The sequence below is a fragment of the Pteropus alecto genome, unplaced genomic scaffold, assembly GCF_000325575.1.
Source record: "Pteropus alecto unplaced genomic scaffold, ASM32557v1 scaffold190, whole genome shotgun sequence".
NCBI lineage: Eukaryota > Metazoa > Chordata > Mammalia > Chiroptera > Pteropodidae > Pteropus > Pteropus alecto.
Genome location: NW_006430462.1, coordinates 4182032 through 4201082, shown reverse-complemented (window position 1 = coordinate 4201082; position 19051 = coordinate 4182032). Strand labels below are relative to the sequence as shown.

Here is a 19051-nt window from a genome sequence, read left to right as displayed (position 1 = left end):
CAGAGGGGACGCTGGCCCCGAAGACGACGGTGTCCCACTGAAGACCTGGCACACACCCCGCGAGCCACCAGGGGGTCCTGTGCGGGCGCAGACCACGGTAGGCTTCTCTGATGGGGCGGGATCAAGGGGTAGAGGCCAGTCCCCAAATTTATCCTCAGCAGAGCAAACATCACTCCCTCCCTCATGTGGCTGGGGGTGCACCTGGCGGCCCACATGGTCCTCCAGGCCTCAGTCCCCCCATCTGCGTAACGGGCATGGTAAGAAGTGCCCTGCACATCTCTCAGAGGGTGTCCAGGCAAAGAAGACAGACCAGATGTGAAAGCGTCAGGTGGACATGTCAGGGGTTAAGGATCGTCTCAGGGTTGAAGGGCAGAAGAGGGAGCACAGAATGGAGAGGACGGAATCCTGGCCTTGTGTGATTCTGGAGAGGTCACCTCTCTGGGGGTTTTGATTCCTGGATTCCCAAGAGACCCTCAAGTTCCCCTTTCCCCAGGGCAGTGGAGGGTTCTGAGCCCATGGAGGCCTAGCTTTCCTTCAGATGGAGACATGGCAGGCAGAGTGTCCTTGTCCCTCCAGGAGGGGCTGCAGTGGGTTGTGGGGTGGGTCCTACTTGCCTCTGCTTTGTGGCGAAGGGTGAGGATCTTTGCCAAAGTGAAGTCCCTCATGGGAGGCTCTGGGGTGTGTGGTAAGTCAAGGTCATGGTCCCTACACTTTTGACCTTGGGCTGGCACAGGACTTGACCACTCTGTGCTTCACTTGCTCTGTACGATGGACCTAACTGTGGAAGCACCAGGTCAGGGGCCGTGGCGGGGAGGAAGGAAAAATATGAGCAAAGTCTGCACAGAGCTTAGCACCAGAGGGGAGGCGCCTTGGCACAAATAATCCTAGAAGGGGCTCGACCACAATCTTACCATCGACAGTTCCTGAGGACTGGGAAGAGGTTTCCAGGAGGGCAGGGACACTGTCCCCAGGGCCCGTCCTGGGTGGGGACTAGGTGGTCTCGGGGCCTGAGGTAGGTGGGAAAGGGCAGCTGTGTCCCTCCTTCTCCTCTTCCCGCTCCCAGAGCTTCAGGAAGCGCTGGGCTGGGCCGAGGCCCCTTCAGGACTCCTCGGCCTGTCCCCTTCCCCCTGCCTTGGCCAATGTCCTCTCGCCACCCTCCATTCTGAACCTCAGACATCCCTGTGCACTTCCTCAATCCCCAAATCCTGATCTGCAGTGTTCTGGAAGAGGCACTGGCCGAGCCAGGCCAGCCTGGGGCTGGTGGTGCCGTGGCCATGGCGCCTGCTGTCCGCCGGGCAGTGGGGGGCGCTGTAGTCCGCAGCTTGGAGCCCAGCTGAGCGGCCGGGCGTTGGAGCACACTGGGCATTGAGCCCTGGACCTGGCCCCTCACTCCCTCTGGGACGGGCTTTCCAGGATGCTTGCGAGGCTTTTTCTATCCCCCCAAACGCGCCTTTTCTAGCTCCTTGAAGACCAATGGCTTCTCTAGGCCCGTTTTACAGATGGAGAAAGGGAGACTCCAAGGAGCTTCTTTCTAGAATTCTCACAGGAAATCAGGGCAGAAATTCGGAGTTCCTGACTCCCTCTCTGGGAATCCCAGTGAGGCAAGCAGCCCACGCTGTTGGGGATGTGCCACTAATTTGCTGCGTGACCTTGGAAAAGCGATTTCCCCTCTCTGAGCCGTACCCGTGAAGTTTTATCAGCTTGGATAATAATGTCAGGAACTCAGACACGTCTTCAGTGCCTGCCAGGGTTTTCCAGAGGGAGTTGCTAACCTCCCAGGTTGACGACACATTGCTTCCCACTTTGTAGACATTGGAACTGAGGCCTGAGCTATGAGATCACCTGTCTGAAGGTCCACAGCTTATAAATGGCAGAGCTAGAACTGGACCTGAGGTCTGGCTGATTGTAGAGCCCACCTTGTGCACCCCCTACCCACCAACCTCATCTTGCCAGACTTTTCCCTTTATAAGTGAGGATCCTGAGGCCAGGGCCAGCAGAGGCTGGGATGGGTTCTAAGTTCCCACAAGCTGACATTGCTCTGCCTGAGGGCAGAGAACTACAGGCCACCATCCTCCCTCTAGGAGGAGGGTCCCTGCCACCAGCCCGCTGGCCAGGGCAGACGCGGGAGAGATGCGTCTGAGGGGCTTGCAGGGATGCTGGCTCTCCAGACAGCTCACTGTGATCCCTGGGCAGGCTGGTCCCAACCAGAAAGGGAGGAAGTGGAAACGGGGTCCAGGGTGGGGCGGGGTGGAGAAGGCTGGCTGGGCAGGAGATCAGAGCAGGATTGTGTCATGGAGTCCTGTGGCTGATAAGCAGCTGAGCGGCCAGCCCAGACAGAAGGAGGGGCTCCCCGGGGGCGAGTCACCCTTGGGACCCCATGGCCCCCTGCTGCCAGTGATCCCCCGCCAGACTGCCCAGACCGCACTTGGCCTCCTAGCTCCTGATTTCAGGAGGCTGGCTCCATTGCATCCTGTGAGACCTTGGGCAAATCATTCCACTCTCCGAGCCTCAGTCTCTGTGCCTGTAAAACCAGGATTAAAATGCCTCCCTTGGAGATGGGGATTAGGACTGGAGATAACAGGCTACTCTAGTGAATGCTTTATAATGGTTTGTTTGGGGGACATCGGTGTGAGAGAGGCTCATGAAGGCCTTTGGGGCTCTTGGCGTGCCAACCACATGTCCCCAAAAGAGTGGGGAACAGGAGTGGCTCATGGGTGCAAGATTGGTGGAGACGAGCATCATACCCAGGTTGCCTAAAGGATCAGGGGGCGGCCTGGACCTCTCCTCCCAGCTCCCCACGAGCTGCTCCCTTACCTGGTCCATCCCCCCCTGACGTCAGAGAGCTCATCCTTTCTTCTCTTTCCAGGGAAGAGGATGGTACAACCTCAGCGGGGCCTCATTCCCTCCATCCTCCCCACCCATTGGGACAGGGCCACTTTACTCTTTCCATCTTATCACCTCCCACCCACCATCCTCAAAACATTTCCTTAGTCCCTGTGGGCACTGGGGGACAGTTTAGGGAGAAGGCCTGGCTGCCTCCCTGACATCATCTCTGGGGTCGAGTCAGGGTGGCCCCAGTAAGCTTGATTCCAGGTGGGGGGTAGGGGGAGGGAGGCCGGGTCCCACCTTGGTGCCGGCCAGTTTCAGGCTGAGTAGGTCCGTGGGGCTGCTTCCTGTTCTATTTATTGCCTCTGAGTTCAGGAAATCATTGAGTGAAACATCCTCCCCCACCCCCTGCCCGAGATTATTTAATAGGAGACGAGCTGTGGTCTCTCTCTTTTGGAAAATCCAGTGGGAGAAGGAAGCTGTCAGCTCAGCCCTGACATCAGCTTTGTCCCTGTGCCAAGAGTCAGGGTGGCCAGGGCGGGGGGTGGCCTAGGGCAGGGTGGGGAGGAAACCAGCTGCTGGTGGCCCCTGTGACGTGAGGCTGCCACACGGTTCCCAGGGACAGGGGCTGGAGGGTGAGGAGCAAGGATCGCTGGAGACACACATGGGGCACACGCGCACACACGCACAGGGTCACACTTCCCACTCGTACCGAGACCCCCACCACACACAGGCTCTCACAGACATGGGGTCAGACCCACACTTGTACAGGATTGATGCACACGGTCACGCACACATTCACAAGCACACAGAGGGCTCACAACGTCAGCCAGAGTTGTGCATGCTCCAGCTCTCTCCCAACTACACACGGGCAAACAGATCAGCACAGACATAGCTGAACATAGATGTGCAGACACACAAAGGCTCTCACCACACACGCACACACATGCAATGCCCACTCAGGCCCAGACGGACCCGTGGGAGACCTGGTGGGTGCTCCTAGACACAGGCTGGGCTTCTGGGTCTCCGGCTACCCTGGAGGGAAGAATGCAGCCACTTCTTCCTCCCACTGCCCTCGGTGAGATTGAAGGGGTCCCATGTGTGGCAGAGTGAGGACAGGCCCGTGACTATCCTGGGCCCTACCCATGGGGAGCGGGAATAGGAAGGGGAATCCAGGGGTCTGAGGCTTTGGAGGGAATGGACGGTGAGAGGCTGGGCCCTGGGAGGGCCTTTGTCCCAGCTCAGGGTGATGCCAGGCCTCCGCCCCCTACCGTGAGCACCTGCCTGCCCCACCCCGCCTGCAGCACCTCTTGCCCATTCCTGAGCTGCAATGGATAGCGGCTAAGTTGGAAGTCAGGAGACCCATGCTGCCAACAGCTGAGTGACCTTAAGCAAGTCACTCCTCAACCCTCAGGGCCTGGCTTTCATCATCGATACCAGTGGCTTACAAACGTTTTTGACCGTGACCCATAGTTAGAAACACATTGTACCTTGCAACCAGAGGATGATGTACACAGTGACACATACAAACAGCAGAAAGAAAAACTTTCGCGGAGCAGTGTTTGCCCTCGCTCCAGGCGATGCTGGGTAATTTTGCTATTCCATTTCCTTTTTGAAAGTGCTGGCAGCAAACTCTTTAAATTGAATCCATGATGCACTAAGAGGCAGAGATCCACAGTTTGAAAAGCTAGCTACATCTGTGTGCAACGATCTAGGGCTAGTTCGAGATTCAGAGAGGGCCTGGAGGAGGTTGAAGTCTTGCAGAAACAAAAATGCACACATCCACTAAGTGCTGATGAATGAACGGGGCGGGGCAGAGGGGAAAGCAATCCATTCTACAGATGGAGACACCGAGGGTGGAGTGTGCAACAGCATGGCTCTCGGAGCCAGGCCTCTGGCCCTACCAGTAATTGAGGCTTTGTGGGCTGTTTCTTCCCTTGCAGTTTCTATCAGAATTGAGGGAAAAATGCTGTCATTCTGATTCACCTCCAGGGGATTGATTTCTGAAGCAGAACCAGTCTCGGGAAATGTCAGGGTGATGCTGGGGGCAGTTGGCAGGAGGCCAGGGCAGCTTCTGGAACTTCCTTGGCCTCAAGTGGGTATAACTGGTCCCTGCCAGAGATTTGATGGGGTGAGGGTGAGAAGGGGCAGACAATAGGCCTGGAGCCTGGGCCTGAAGAGCCCCAAAGGCAGCTGGGCTCTCCAGGGCCCCAAGGTGGGAAATATCGCTTATCCCCCTGCTGAGGCTCTAAGAGGCTGCCTGTTCCCCTAGGACCCACACCACGATCTGTGTGCTGAGAGGACCCAGGAGCTCTCCCTGGCTTAACTCTCAGACCAAGGGTAGTGCACTGACCCCTGCATCCAGGCCCGACCCAACCCCCCCACCCTCCCCGTGGCCACCCTGAGCCCTAGTTAGAACGATTGCCACATGTTAATTACTTGATCTGTATTTCCCATTTAACATTCTCACGACAGCCTCACGAGTCCGGCACTACAGCAATCCCTACTTTCAGAAGGAAAATTGAGGCTCAGAGAGAGGAAGTCAATTTGCTCCAGGTCACACCATTAGTAAGTGGTGTGGGCAGGATTTGAACCCAGGTTTGTCTGGCTCTTAGCCATACCTTTACCCACGGAGACCATCGCCAGCCTAGCCCCAGTCAGCCCAAAGGTGACAAGCAATGCTGAGCCAGGGGCCACAGGAAAGTCCATGAGAGTGCGTAGATGGTTCCATGGTGCTGCAGGATGGAGGTGAGGGGCCACACGTGTAGTAGCTACACGCTCACTTCTCAAGTGCCGAATAATGAGGTGCTTTTGTCTTTTTGGACAGGACACCCAATTGCCAGGGCTGTGCCAGGAATTCCTGAACTTCTCTCATCTCCTCTGGCTGTCCCTCGCCAGCCCTGGTCCTGAGCCGTACCTTCTGGCCCCCACTTTCCTCTCTGGGGCCATCTGACTTTCCCATGCTCATCTTCCAGGTGAGAACATCATGGTAGGGGCTGGGCTTGAGCTGATGGCTGAGAGCAGCTGCTGGTTTTCAGAGAACTGAGAGCTTAGCTGAGCATAGGGAAGGGGAATGGTGAGAGAGAGAAGGAGGGGGACAGCCTGGGTACTGGGGCTTGCCCGGAGTGCTCAGTTTCTGGGTCACTGGTCTTGGGGAATTCCCCAATGCCCAGAGAGCTGCTTACCTGGTGACTAACTGCTGCTGGCTGCCCACACAGGATGCCTGACTGTCAGGGTACCTCCCTGCCACCTTTCTGCCAATGGCCATTGCCATGCTGCCCTCTCCTCTGAGTGCCCCCAGGGTGCAGGAAAGAGACAGACAGGCAGGGGGCTGGCCCCCCGCCCCCACACCCCCTGGGGCTCCACAGGGAGTGGCTGGTGATTCAAGCCCCTCTGAGCCGACCTATGTCTCCTTCCTTCTCAGTAGGGGCCTGAGGGGTGAATCAGCTCCTGGGGGCGGTGAGGTCGGGTCAGCCACTGTCCTTAGCTCAGGCCTGGGGTGAGGGTGGTCAGGGGCCAGGATAGGACATGGGGAGAGTGAGCACACTATCATTTCAGCCCCCTATACAACCCATCTGATTTTTCGGAGGCACTTCTGAAGCTGGAGTCTGTAAGGGTGTCTTGCCTCCATTATCCGTCAGAAGTAGGTAGACATGTCTCTCTCTTGCCCAGGCTTCCCACCTTAGCCCTGGAGTGCACCCAAGTTTCCTCATCTGTTAAATGGGGATAAGAACCTCTATTTCACAGGAAGGTGGTGAAGACCAATGCTGACATGCAAAGGGCTTGCTGGGTGCCCAGAACTGCGCTGAGCCCTGAGCCCTCACAGCAAACCCATAGCGTAGGTACCTTCGTTCCCATTTCACATACGAAGGAACTGAGACCAGGAGGTGATCGCTTCCCCAAAGTCACCCGGCTCACACCAGGCAGAGCCAAAGCTCCAACCCGGTTCTGAGTGAGGCCGAAGTCCACTCTTCAGACTCTACACCTCTCCACGACAGGTTTGGCACACACAGCTTTTGGAAATCATAAAATGCTTTTTAAAAATACTTAGTATCTACTCTGGTATAACCCCGAGCCACGTGCTGTCGAGAGTACAAATGAGTGTCAGACCCTATCTAGGACTGAGGAATAAGACCTGTCCTTACCTGAAAGGACGGTGGGCAACACTGGACAGAGTCTGCCCGTCTGGGCCTCGAAGAAGTGGCCTTAGTGCTCCTCGTTCCCCTTGTGGCGTGAGGTGCTGCTGGCCTCGTTGTGGCCAGCAAGCCAGAGACCTCGCTCTATTGTTAACTTTCTGTGCAGCGCTGGGCAAGCGCTTCACCTCTCTGAGCCTTAGTTTCCTCACCTGACAAATAAAACATCTGTGACATTCCAGGAGAGGCTAGTGGGTAAGAATCAGCAGAAAAGGAGGGACTGGGTGGTGGCATGTGCCAAAGTATGTAGAAGAAAGAGCCCTGAGGGGCCCTGGGAAGGCCCCTGGCAAGCACATGGGCTCATTTCCTAGAGAGGGAAGATGAGCAAGTGAATGAATGGCATGGCCTCCTGGAGATAGCACCCCAGAGCCCTGGCCTGGCAGCCCCCTGCCCAGGCTGAAGGCAGGGGACCATGTGGGGTCCATGTGGGTCCCTACTATCCCTCTCATCCTGAGGCCAGTCACATCCCCAGCAGGCCCAGTGTGCAGAAGCAGGACAGGCTGGGGATGAAGTCACAGGCTGGAAGAGGCCTGGGCTGGGGCTGCCACTCCAGGGTGGGGCCTGGGGTCACGACCCTGGGAGCAGGCAGCCAAGAAGGGAGGATGCCTTCCGTGAGGAAGCTGGGGAAAACACACACACAGCAGCGAAGGGAGGGAGGGAAGAAAACAAACTCCTGGAGACCAAAGCTGGCCTGGAGTTCGGCCTGGGCGGCCGATTCCTGGGGACCGACGCCACGTTGCAGGCAGCTCACAGCCTGGCGGCTCCGAGACCCTCCCTGGCCTTCCCCCAAGAGGCCCAGCGCAGGTGGTGCCTGGACATGGACAGGAGAGGGAGGCTGGGCCTGGGGTGCCAAGGGGCCCACAGCACTTGGGGAGCACAGGCCAAGTCAGGTACCGTGAGAGGGGAAACTGAGGCACGGGAGGGGGGCCAGTCAATGCAGGGGTTAAGTGTCTCCTAGACTCTGCTCCCACTTCCTGTTTCCTGTAGGTGGGGCTGAGATTACAGAGCAATTGGGGGTGATTATAGGGCTGATGCGGGATCTGGGGAGCCAGAGGCAGTGCAAGGGATGTCCTGGGCCATGAGGTTGCCTGAGCCAGGCTGGGGTACGTGGGCTTCTTGGGAGTATTGCAGACCCCAGAGCAGGCATAATGGAGGGGCAAGTAAGTGCTAGGTAGGGCCTTTGAAGAAAGAGACAAAGCGTGAGGAACAGAGAAGAGCAAGGAGAGCCAGCCTGGGCTATACCAGCCTCCCCCATACTGGGAAGTCCCAGGTGGACTGGGCAGTTTGATATCGTACATCCCAGGTCCCCAAAGCACGGGAGAAGCGAGCCTGGATGGGGCGGGGTGTGTGTGTGTTGCGGGGGAGGGTGGTCAGGGACAGCAATAGGCACTAAGGCCAGTCCTGGCATGATGAGGGAGGAATGCTTGGCTGGGCAAGTCCAGGATATGGCAAGAGGCAAGAGCTGGGGGCATGCACGGTGGGGGTGGGGAGGGGAGGGGGTATTAGAATCCAGAGGAAGGATGAGGGGCTCCCTGGCCTTGGAAAACCAACTCTCCCGCCTTGTTTTGTGGTCGGGGTCAGGCCCAAGGGCTGGGGTGGGATCCTGAGAGGAATGAGACCTCTCTTTGGGGATGGAGATGCCTCTGGCAGCTTGTGGGACACTGTGGTCCCAGATAGCTATTCTCTGGTCAGCACCTCCATTTCAGTTTAAAAAAAAAATGCTTTTTACAGAAGAGGAGTGCCTCGTGCTCATTTTCTCCTGGTCCTTACTCTTCCTTCCCCCCACCCCCAACAATTTATTTACCAATCTACCTGACCACGATTGACACTAGAATTTGTGACCTTGCCTTAGATACTCTAGAAGCACCTTTTGGGGTCCTCCATCATTCTCTGAGGCTCCCAAGGGGCTTTCGAGGCAGGTCTGGGAGGGGCGAGCTATTTCTGATCTCCCCGCCATTCCTCTGCATCTTCAGGAGGAAACCTGGGTCCGATTGCTGAGCCCCTCTAGGTCTCTGCTTCAGGTATCCCTCTGGAATGGACCTGTTGGACTACGTTCCTGATGGGGTTGTAAAGAGTTTAGGTAACCCCCAGACACACAACACCTTCCCAGAAGCTCCTCCCCGGGCTGTCCCCTAATAACCTAGTCACAGCAACCCCCTAGCCCCCATCTTCCCAGCCCCCTCTGCGGACTCACAGGTACTTGTGCTTAGCAACACAGGCTTGCTGATGGCAGTCAGGGACCTGTGGGTCCCTGGGCAGCTATTCCCTTTGGAATCCCCCTTTACCCAGTGGCAATGGGCAGGTTGGAGGAGGCTACCTATGAGGTGGCTTCCTGCACCCACATTCAGTTCTGCTTTATTGCTGTCTAAAGTCCACGCCAGGCCCCAGCCCCTCTTCCTGGAGCCTCCTTCTCAGCCAAGTCCCAGCCTGCCTCCTGCCCAATGTCCCCCAAAGCCCCCAATCAGGGGGTCACAGGTGCCAGCCTCCATCTGCTTGCCTAGTCTCAAGCCACCTCCCTAAACCCAGGTGAGTCAGGGCCGTCTGAGGCGCCCACTGCCAGGGGACCCTGATGACTCGGCCTGGGGACCCTCCTCCCCCTCCTCACCTTCAGGGCAAGCCACTCAGGAAAACCGCAGGGTGTTTTGTCGAAGAGTTCATTATAATTTTATCAATCAAATTCTTAGAAGAGGGAAAAAGTCTGCTCTCTCCACCCTCCCCCCTCACTGCCCCCCCCTTCACTCTCACTTTCTTCCATTCATAATTTCCTATGATGCACCTCAAACAACTTCCTGGACGGGGATCCCTGCTAAATATAGCTGTTTCTCTGTCTTACAACACAGGCTCCAGTATATAAATCAGGCAAATTCCCCATTTGAGCATGAACCTCTGAAAACTGCCGGCATCTAAGGTCTCCTCCAAGGCCCTCTGGAGTCCAGCCCATAATGAAGGTCTTGGCAGCAGGTAAATCCACCCGCCCCGCGCTGGCTTCCGCGCCCCGCTGCGAGTGCAGCGGCAACTTGGGGCACTTGGCGATTGCGAACGGGACACCCGCCCGCGGCAGACACACGGATACTTGGGGCGTCCGCGCAACCGGCCCGGCCGCTGGAGGCGCTGGGTGGCGGCTGGGGCGAGCGCAGGCACATGGTCCCGGCGCAGCGCGTCCAGCCCGTCCGCCCGGGGGCCAGCAGGTTGGCGGGCGAGCGAGGGGCGCCGCAGCCTTCTTCCACCTCCTGCTCCTCCTCTTCCTTCTGGAGCCTGCCACTCTCCCATGCTGCTCTTCCCGCTCTGCTTTCTCCCGGATTCACCCTCCCTCTCTCTTTCTTTCTGTCTTTCCGCTTTCTCTTTTCCAACCGCGTCCTGGGCTGCTCCCTGGGAGGGGCGCAGGCCGCCCAGCAGCTTGCAAACTCCGGCTGGGACAAAAGCAGGTGCTGCCTCCATCTGCTAGTGCCTGGAAAGCTGTGTTCTGTGCTAGGTGAGCTGGGGGCGTCGGGGGTGGGGGGCAGCCATCCCCGGGACTCAGCGCTGCCTGGGGATGCTGGGAGGTACAGGGGACCCAACAGAAGTGAACTTGAGGCTGCCGCTGTCCCAGGAAGCTCCCGTACCCTCTTCCCCGCAGCCTCGCCGGTTCCCCAGCCTCAGTGGTCCGCAGACCCCAGCCCTTACTGCTGAGCCCCCTGGAGAGACCCCTTTGCAGATAGCTATGAGTGAAGCGGGGCGGTGGGGAAGCAAGCGCGCCGGGGGAGGGGCGATCCAGGACCGGAATGAACAGCTCCCAGCTCTCCTCTCACCTTTCGCTTTCCTTCCTTCCCCGCCCACCTGGCTTCCTGCGACCTTTTCCCTTTTTTTCTGGTTGCACCATTTCCTCTCCTTCCCCAAGGCTCTGGGTGCCCGTGGCACCCCTGGATTCTCCTTGTCCTAACCCAGGGCCTGGGGCAAGGAGTAGTAGACTAGGGCCTGGGGGAGGGCATGGAGGCGAGGAGCTTTGCAGAGCTGGGGGAGAGAAAGTTTTGAATGATGATTTGGGGATGCATGAGGAAGCAGAAGCACAGAATTGGGGTGAAGTTGAGGGTCCTAGGAGAGGAGTGGTCCTATTTAGAGGACAGCTAGAAGATATGGGAGGAAGAGACAGAATTAGGGGCCAAATAACCCAGGGAGACCAAATCACGTGACAGGTTTGGGAGGGAGAAGACGGTCATCGGAGGACAAGCCCCTCTGTTTCCCTGTGGACCTCCTGGGAGCCTAATTCGAGAGATACAGGCTGCAATGGGCCAGTGAGCATGAAGCAATGCTGAGGAATCTGGGCCATCCCGGGAGGTGGAAAGATGGGGCCTTACTTTTCCTTGAGATGCCCTGAGCTTAGGCACTGAGCTTTCCAGTCAGAGGGCCAGGAGGCCTCAGGGGCTTTAGCCTTCCCAAGGAAAAAGGCTGGATGACTGGCGTCACTCTGGACCCGTATTCCAACTGGTAGGGACGGCTCATGCCCTGCCCCTTCGCTCCTTCTCTCAGGAGAAGGCAGGGAGAGAGAAGCGGAGATAGAGAGTTAGAGATCTGGAGAGAGAGGGAGACAGAGAGAAGCAGATGCAGTGATGTGGTGAGAACTAGAAAAGGCCAGGCCAGGGGAAAATCGAGCTGGAGGCTGTTGTCCCAGAGAAGATGAGGAACATTCTCCCCATCTGCTCATGACTTACCTTTGCCTGTTCCCAGGAGTCGTCCCCCTGCTGCTGGTTCTGCACTGGAAACACGGGGCAGGGAGCCCCCTTCCCATCACCCCCGTCAACGCCACCTGTGTCACACGCCACCCATGTCACAACAACCTCATGAACCAGATCAGGAACCAACTGGCCCAGCTCAACAGCAGTGCCAATGCCCTCTTCATTCTCTATGTAAGTCACCCCCCAGTTATCGAGGATGGAGGGAGGGCAGAGGGGGTTCGCTGCACTGACCCGGGCTGACAGGGTCCTTTTGGAGTTGGAAGGAAAGAACGGGGATGGGGCTTGGTCCAACCGCACCAGCCTCTCACAGCTTCTGCCCTACCCCCAGCATAAGCTCGGAGACTGGAAGTCACTTTTCCAGGGTGCCCAGTTAGGAAGGGCAGAGTTGGTGGGAGATGGGAGGCCTTGTACTTCTAGACCTGGGGGTCCATCATGTGGAGCAGGAGGCTGGTGGTGAGAAACAGAGAAGAAAGAGGTAGTGATGTGCACGGGGAGGTGAGGTTGGGAGAGACAGTAGCTGTATGTGTCTGGGGGTACAGAGCCGCCCAGGAAGAGGGTGAGTGCCGTGGGTGAAAGGGCAAGTGTGTGGCGTACCTGCCCTGGGGGAAACATGGCGTTTTCCTTTCTGTCCCTATATGGTCCTGATGAGGAGGATGATGGTGATTATATACCTTTTGTGGAACAGGCCTTGATTCTTTATCAAGTGCATTCATACCCATGATTACCTCTGGCTCTCATGACAATCTCGAGATATTTATAGGAAAAGTAGTTGGGTCCCTATGCCACAGGTGGGAAACTGAGACCCAAGGGCTCACCCAGAGGCTTGGTGACAGGGCCGGAACACCCATCCCTAACTGCCATGTCTCCTTCCCTCTGCCTCTCTGTTCCTCAGTACACGGCCCAAGGGGAGCCATTCCCCAACAACCTGGACAAGCTGTGTGGCCCCAACGTGACAGACTTCCCACCCTTCCATGCCAATGGCACGGAAAAGGCCCGGCTGGTGGAGCTGTACCGCATCATCGCGTACCTTGGCGCCTCCCTGGGCAACATCACACGGGACCAGAAGATCCTCAATCCCAACGCCCTCAGCCTCCACAGCAAGCTGAATGCCACCACAGACACCATGCGGGGCCTCCTCAGTAACGTGCTATGCCGCCTGTGCAGCAAGTACCATGTGGCCCACGTGGAGGTGGCCTATGGCCCTGACACCTCAGGCAAGGATGTCTTCCAGAAGAAGAAATTGGGCTGTCAGCTCCTGGGGAAGTATAAGCAGGTCATCGCTGTAGTGGCCCAGGCCTTCTAAACAGGAGGTCTTGAAGCGTGCAGTGACCCCAGATCTTAGACTCAGGTGGCTCTCAAACTGTGGCTGGGGTCTGAAGTATCGACGAACCCAAGTGTGGGCTGCTGGCAGACCCTTTGCATTCCTGACCTGTCCACTCCCCTCCAGGGTGGACTGATAAAACTGGGCAGAGTTACAATTCCCATAGGCAGGGCCTATATACAACCGTAACTAGAAGAGGCATCCCTTCTTCTGGGAGACTGCAGCCAGGCTCCATGGTGCCAGGCTGGCGAGGGGAGTGTGGGCTGGACTTCTGCCCCACTCGTCCCCTCAGCTGGGGCTTTGTGAGCCAACTGAACAAATGGTCTACGGGGACCCTGACCACAGGGCGAGATGGCAGGTGTCAGGGGAATTGCCCGGCCCCCAGCACAATGACCATCATCATTGCCGTTCCTTCTCCTTAGGTAGACTTTAAAGGTGTGTTTGGAACTCGGGCAAGCCAGAGGGGCTGGGATCCCAAAGGACTCCTTGGCCCCTGTAATTGTGGTGAATGGGAGTTAGAGAAGGGAGCTCTGTTTGAGATGCTGCCTTCTCTTGAGTGTGCGTGATTAGAGAGCTCAAGCCTAGGGACTGTTAGGTAGAAGGTTCCAGAAGGAGGCCACTGGCCTTCAGGCTCCTGGGGAGGCAGAGAAGCCACCTTCAGGTCTGGGAAGGAAGTTACTGGAAGGAAGAGAGGCCCTGAAAGCCTTGATGGGCTCTCCTTCCTCTTCCCTGTAGTCTTTCTTGCAGCCCAAGATGGCCAAGGTATGGTGGCTGGACCTGGAGGTGGGGGTATGTGGAGATGAGCAGGTGGCAAAGTCAGGCGAGGAGGTTTGAGGGGACCCAGAGTCTTCCCTCTGGGCAAGGGTCTGTAAGGGAGAGGATGGACTGGATAGTCCAGAGTGACAGCTCACATCTGAGGCCCATGGAGGCCCTGTGAGGTCACACAAAGGTACTTGAGGGGGACAGGGGCCATCTCTGGTCCCCAGAGCGAGGGGACAGCAGAACTTGAGGTCAGGGTCTCATGGAAGCCTGAGATCCAAGAGTGCTGAGTGTCTGATCCAGCACAATTATCTATTTATTATGATGCCCTATTTATATTAACTTATTGGTGCTTTAAATGGCAAAGTTAATTCCCCTTTCCCTGCTCCCTACCCAACAGAAATAATATGATAGCTCCTTCCATAGGAGCCAGCGCCAGGCCTTAGCAATGCTTGGTCTGGAAGCTGAAGATGTTACAAGTGGGATAAGCCTTATGGATGAAGCTCAGAGAAGGGTCACAATCTGAGAGAACTGGTCAGCCTGGGTGGGGGGTGGGGGACCCAGCTCCATCCCCCCACCCTAACTTTGGGTGTCAGCATCCTGTCTGCAAGGCAGGCTGGGCCAGTTTGTGCAGTGGCCTTTTCCCAGGACCACCATGTTGCTTGGCTCCAGGGGATCATTCTACACGGTGTCTTCTGGTGCCCCTGGAACTGTGTTTCATGGGGTAGTGGGCAAAGCAGCTCTGGTGGTTGTTTCCTTGTCTCCATGCTGCTTGCCTATAGACTAGCAGTTGAGGGGCCCTGAACCAGCGCCCAGCATGCTCACACACAGCGGGGAAGCTCCTTCTCGGGCGGCTGAACACCCACAGAGGGCGAGAGGGCCTGGCTGGACCTCAGGAAGTTTAGGGAGGAGGCCCCTGCTCTGGAGAGGAGGACATGGAGGCCCTGGGACATGGACCAGGAAGCTGTGGTCCCTCTGGCCCCACCTCCCCCCACGCCCCCACCCATGTCTGGGCTCCCAGGCAGGGAACCTGATCTTTTCCTTTGTGCCGGGGCCAGGCTAGTGGAGAACCGCCCTCCAGTCTGGGAGCAGGGGAGGAGGGCGCAGAGCTGGGGCAGCTGCTAAGAGCAGCTTCTGGCTTCTTCTCAAACCCTAAGCGGGCTGCAGTCCGAGCAGTTCAGCCAAGGAGATTATGGTACTTTGCACTCACTTTGCACCTCTCTCTGTCTTCTCTAAGCACTTTATCACACCCACTGGCTGGCAGGTGAGCAGGCAGCAGGCAGGCCCTGAGGCCTGGGGTGGGGTTGGGGGCCAGAGTGAGAGTTGTCTGTCCCATTGGCTAAGATGTGACGTGAGGGGTGGTGGAGGCCCTGGCAGTCGCATGCGTTCCTCTGCTGTCTTAACGTGGCTCCAGATCTCAGCCTACTGCCCCCGTCGCTCTGCTCCTTCAGTGACCATGGCTCAGCAGGCTGGGGGCCTGCTGGGTCACCATCATCTCATCACCTCATGTCCCATGCCAGGGTCACCTGGGCAGCCTCTGAGGCTCGGGGACCAAGAAAATCTTTTCTGGGCCTGATACAGCCCCGGGCTCCACATGCCGTGGCTGCCCATGCCCTCCCCTCCTCAGCCCCTTCCCACTCTGCCCCTCAGCACCCACCCCTCCTCTGCTCTTTCCAGAACCAGGCCGGCTGATCAGCACCCACTTTGCACAGCATCCTTGAATTATGGATTCTCTGTGTGGAAAAAGCTTTGCAGAGCAGGAAGCTGTCCTCTCTCTCATTTTTCATCCGCTGGTGGTGCCCCTCACTTGCACAGTGGGTCTCGGGCTGGGGACCTGAGGAGGAGGACGATGCCATCAGCAAATGAGGGGGTAGGACAGTCATTTTGAAGTTTACTGAGAGAGGAGTATTGGGGACCTTATTTATTTAGAAAAAATTTAAACAGAAAAGCACCGCTAGTTTATTCGTCTCTCCTCCTTGTCACCATCCTCCTCCCTCTTCTTGTCCCCTCGTCGGGAACATCGCCCTTGACAGAAGCAGTCCAGCCTGGAATCCAGTGACAATTGAATTTCCCTTTAGATGGTACAGATGTTCTTACCTTCGGATCACTCCCAGTCCCCCCCAGATCCTGGTGCCTGGGTGTCTCTCCCACCCACATTGCTAGCTCCATGCTCTGTGCATCCTTCCGTATTTCCCTCCTTCCTTTCTACTGGAAAGGACTTGGCCTTGGGGGACAAATTCCTCTTTGATGAATGTACCCTGTGGGAATGTTTCATACTGATAGATTATTTTTATTTATTCAATGTCATATTTAAAATATTTATTTTTTTATACTGAAGGAATTTTTTTTTTTTTAAGAAAAAAGAAATTAATAAAGAATCTGCTCTTGGCAAGCTCTTCCAAGTGTACTCATGTGGGGAGACGGGGCTGGAAGGTCCGGGAAGGTCTCTGGCCTGAGTATCCAGTTCAGCGGGACTCTGCTTGGTGAAGGGCTTCTACCTGGCAAGGGTGCCAGTTTGGGCAGGGGTGGGGTGGGTGGAACTTTGGCACAGGAGAACAAGGTGGGTGGGGTTCCAGATCATGGGGTGCTGCCAGAAAAGGGATGGGCTGCCCAAAAGTGGGGAGGGGTATTAGTTGATGTCTTAGCACCGTCACTCCCAGCCCCCCACTTACTGCTCACTGTAGTCCCACGAGTCCCTCAGAGCCATCATCCCCATTAAACAGAGGGGGAAACTGAGTCTCAGAGATATAAAGCTACTCGCCCGAGGTCACACTGGCAGGGTGTTTAGGGCCACCCTTCTGTTTCCAAATCTCATGATTTTTTCTCTACATGGAAATTCAGAGACTTAGAAGATACTAGCTGCCGAGACCTCTGTCCTCAAGAAATGGTCCATTGACCATCTGAGGGTAAATAAAGGCAACAGGTGTGATGATTTTGGAGCAGGAAGTTCAAGGGTCCTGTTCAGAATCAAGTAAGATGCTGGGAGCAGAATATGGGCTTTGCCCGCCGGCTCTTCTGAGCCCGAGTAGCTCTCCACAGCGGACACTGCAGTCCCTCTTCCTGTCTCATACCTAAGGAACCCCTTCCACTGCAACCTTCTTCCCAACCTCCTGCGATCCCTTTTTTGGGGAACAAGAGAAGTCGGAACCAGATGGCCACAGACACAGGAGCAGCCCCAGATGTCTCCACTGCCCTTCGCCGTGGGGTTTGGGTCTGGACTCCCTGAGCCGAGATTCATTTAGGGAGTGGGCAGTTTTTCTGAGAGTTACCTACTCACTTGTTCATGAATGTTTTTAAGTGTCAGGTCCTGTGTTGGGTTCCAAAGGTGAATGGGATACCGTCTGTGCCTTCTGGCAGCTCCCAGGCTAGTGAGGACAATGAACGAGCACATCCAAGGCGATGTGACCAACGGAAGAGGCACATAGAAACGGCCAAGGCCAAAGTGGAGAGACCACTCAGTACCAGCAGGGGGCTCAGGCCTTGGGTCTCTCTGCTTTCTGTGCAATGGAGGGGCTTGACCCACATCAGGCAACCTTGGCCTCACCTGGGAACTGATCAAGAACACAGAATCTTGCTCCCTAGACCCAAAGTCAGAATCTGCCCTTTAACAAGATCCCAGGCTATTCATATGCACTTTAAAGTCTGAGAAAGGCCACCCTGCACTCCTTCCATCTCTCACTCCTCCTGAGTTGATCAAGAAGCCAAGTGCACATCGCCAAGGGCAACGCAGGCAGCTGCTTGGGAGGGAGAGGCCGGCTGGCCTCTGGGAGCCAGACCCACAGCTGTTTCAGACTCTTCCTCCAGCAGCTCCAGGGTCTCAGGCCCCTCCCAGCCAGCTAAATCCTTCACTGCCAGCCACACCCTGCCATCACCCATCCCCTTCGCTCATGGGAAACGAGGCTGAAGCTTTTCAAAAGAAACCTTCACTAGGAAACTATAGGAAAACAAATGCCAAAGCACAGAAATGAGGGAAGCACAGAAATGGCAGATCCTAACCGTCCTAACTGTCCTGTGGAGCTGGCTGGGCTGCCTGGACACTCAGGTTCTTCACCACCTCTGTCTGGGGAGTTCTCAGTCCCAGCAGGTGTCCTGTTCTCTGCTCTGCCCCAGTTGGAGACAACAAAGGACTGTGACTTAGTTATTGGGTCACCCCCCCCCCTCCACCAATAAGAGGGGAAAACAATCACTTGGTGGGAGGAAGGAAGGCCCCCTACTCTGCTGGGAAAACCCCTCCTCCCCACCCCTTGAGACCTGGGTCCTCTGCTGCCTCTGCCACATGTAGTCCTGGGACCCTCCCAAGTGAGCTCAGCTCCCTTATCTGTGAAATTGCAAGAGGAATCGGTGATGAACGCTGTCCTATCTACTTCACAGGGTTGACAAAGGGAGCCTATGAGACAGAAATGCATGAATCGGTACTGGCCGGCTCATCCACAGGTGGAGATGGAGAAAACAGAATGAATCTCAGACACCGGAGTCCTCTCTACCAGGGAAAAGGGGTCCTCTCCCCCAGCGGATGCAGAAGAAAGAGTCCAAGGCCAGGCGGTGCGGGCAGGCTGGTGGAGAAGGGGACAAGCGGGATAAACAAACTACCAGCTGATTGCTCCCCTGACTGTTCCGGAGTCCCGGGCCTGGACAAGACCTGAAAAGACAGACTGCCTCACCTTAGGAAGGTGGTGGAGCTAGGGGCAGCCCAGATACCCAGTGGGCCTTCTCCCATTCTGGCTCTTGGGAGGTCAACAGGACATGGGGGACACCTCCCCCCACCCCAAGAAAATGATGACTAACAGCGATCCCACTGGACACATAAGCCCACAGGCTCTGTACTTTCCAGTTGACAAGCGTTTATTCACCCATCATCAGATCCTCCTAGCCATTCTGAGAGTGGGGCTAGAGGACTGTCTCCATTTTACTGGTTGAGGAAACTGAGGCTCCAGGAGGCTAAGGGACTATCTTGACATCACTCAGCCTGTGATGTTCATCCTCTGTCATTTGCCTGGTCAAGACCAGTAAGGAGCTCCATGAGCCAAGCTTTATATCCAAGGAGCTCAGGCTTAGAGGTAGAAAAAAAGAAGAGGATTTCCCAGGTCACTTCTGCCCTAAATTCAGACTATGCAGAAGGGGAATTCACTTATCATGCTGAACAACCACATTTTCAGCAATAAAATTAACGTCATAATGGAATCACATTTCTTATTTATAGTCCTTTTTGTTCTAAACAGCATGCAAAGCAGTTTACAACA

General features: G+C 56.3%; 1 protein-coding gene across 3 annotated transcripts; it reads left to right on the top strand.

The window, feature by feature from the left end:
• LIF (LIF, interleukin 6 family cytokine) lies at positions 1-18997 on the top strand. Of its 3 annotated transcripts, XM_015591032.2 has the most exons (6): positions 1-97; positions 5654-5801; positions 9860-9980; positions 11724-11902; positions 12624-12945; positions 18183-18997. In XM_015591032.2, exons 3-6 carry the CDS (start codon positions 9962-9964, stop codon positions 18452-18454), a joined length of 792 nt encoding a protein of 263 aa, XP_015446518.1. In that variant the 5' UTR covers positions 1-97; positions 5654-5801; positions 9860-9961; the 3' UTR covers positions 18455-18997. The 3 variants fall into 3 exon arrangements, with proteins under 3 accessions (XP_015446518.1, XP_006904965.2, XP_015446527.1); XM_006904903.3 differs by lacking the exon at positions 5654-5801; XM_015591041.2 differs by lacking the exon at positions 18183-18997 and having other exon boundaries at positions 12624-16176.
• The last annotated feature ends 54 nt before the right edge of the window (positions 18998-19051 follow it).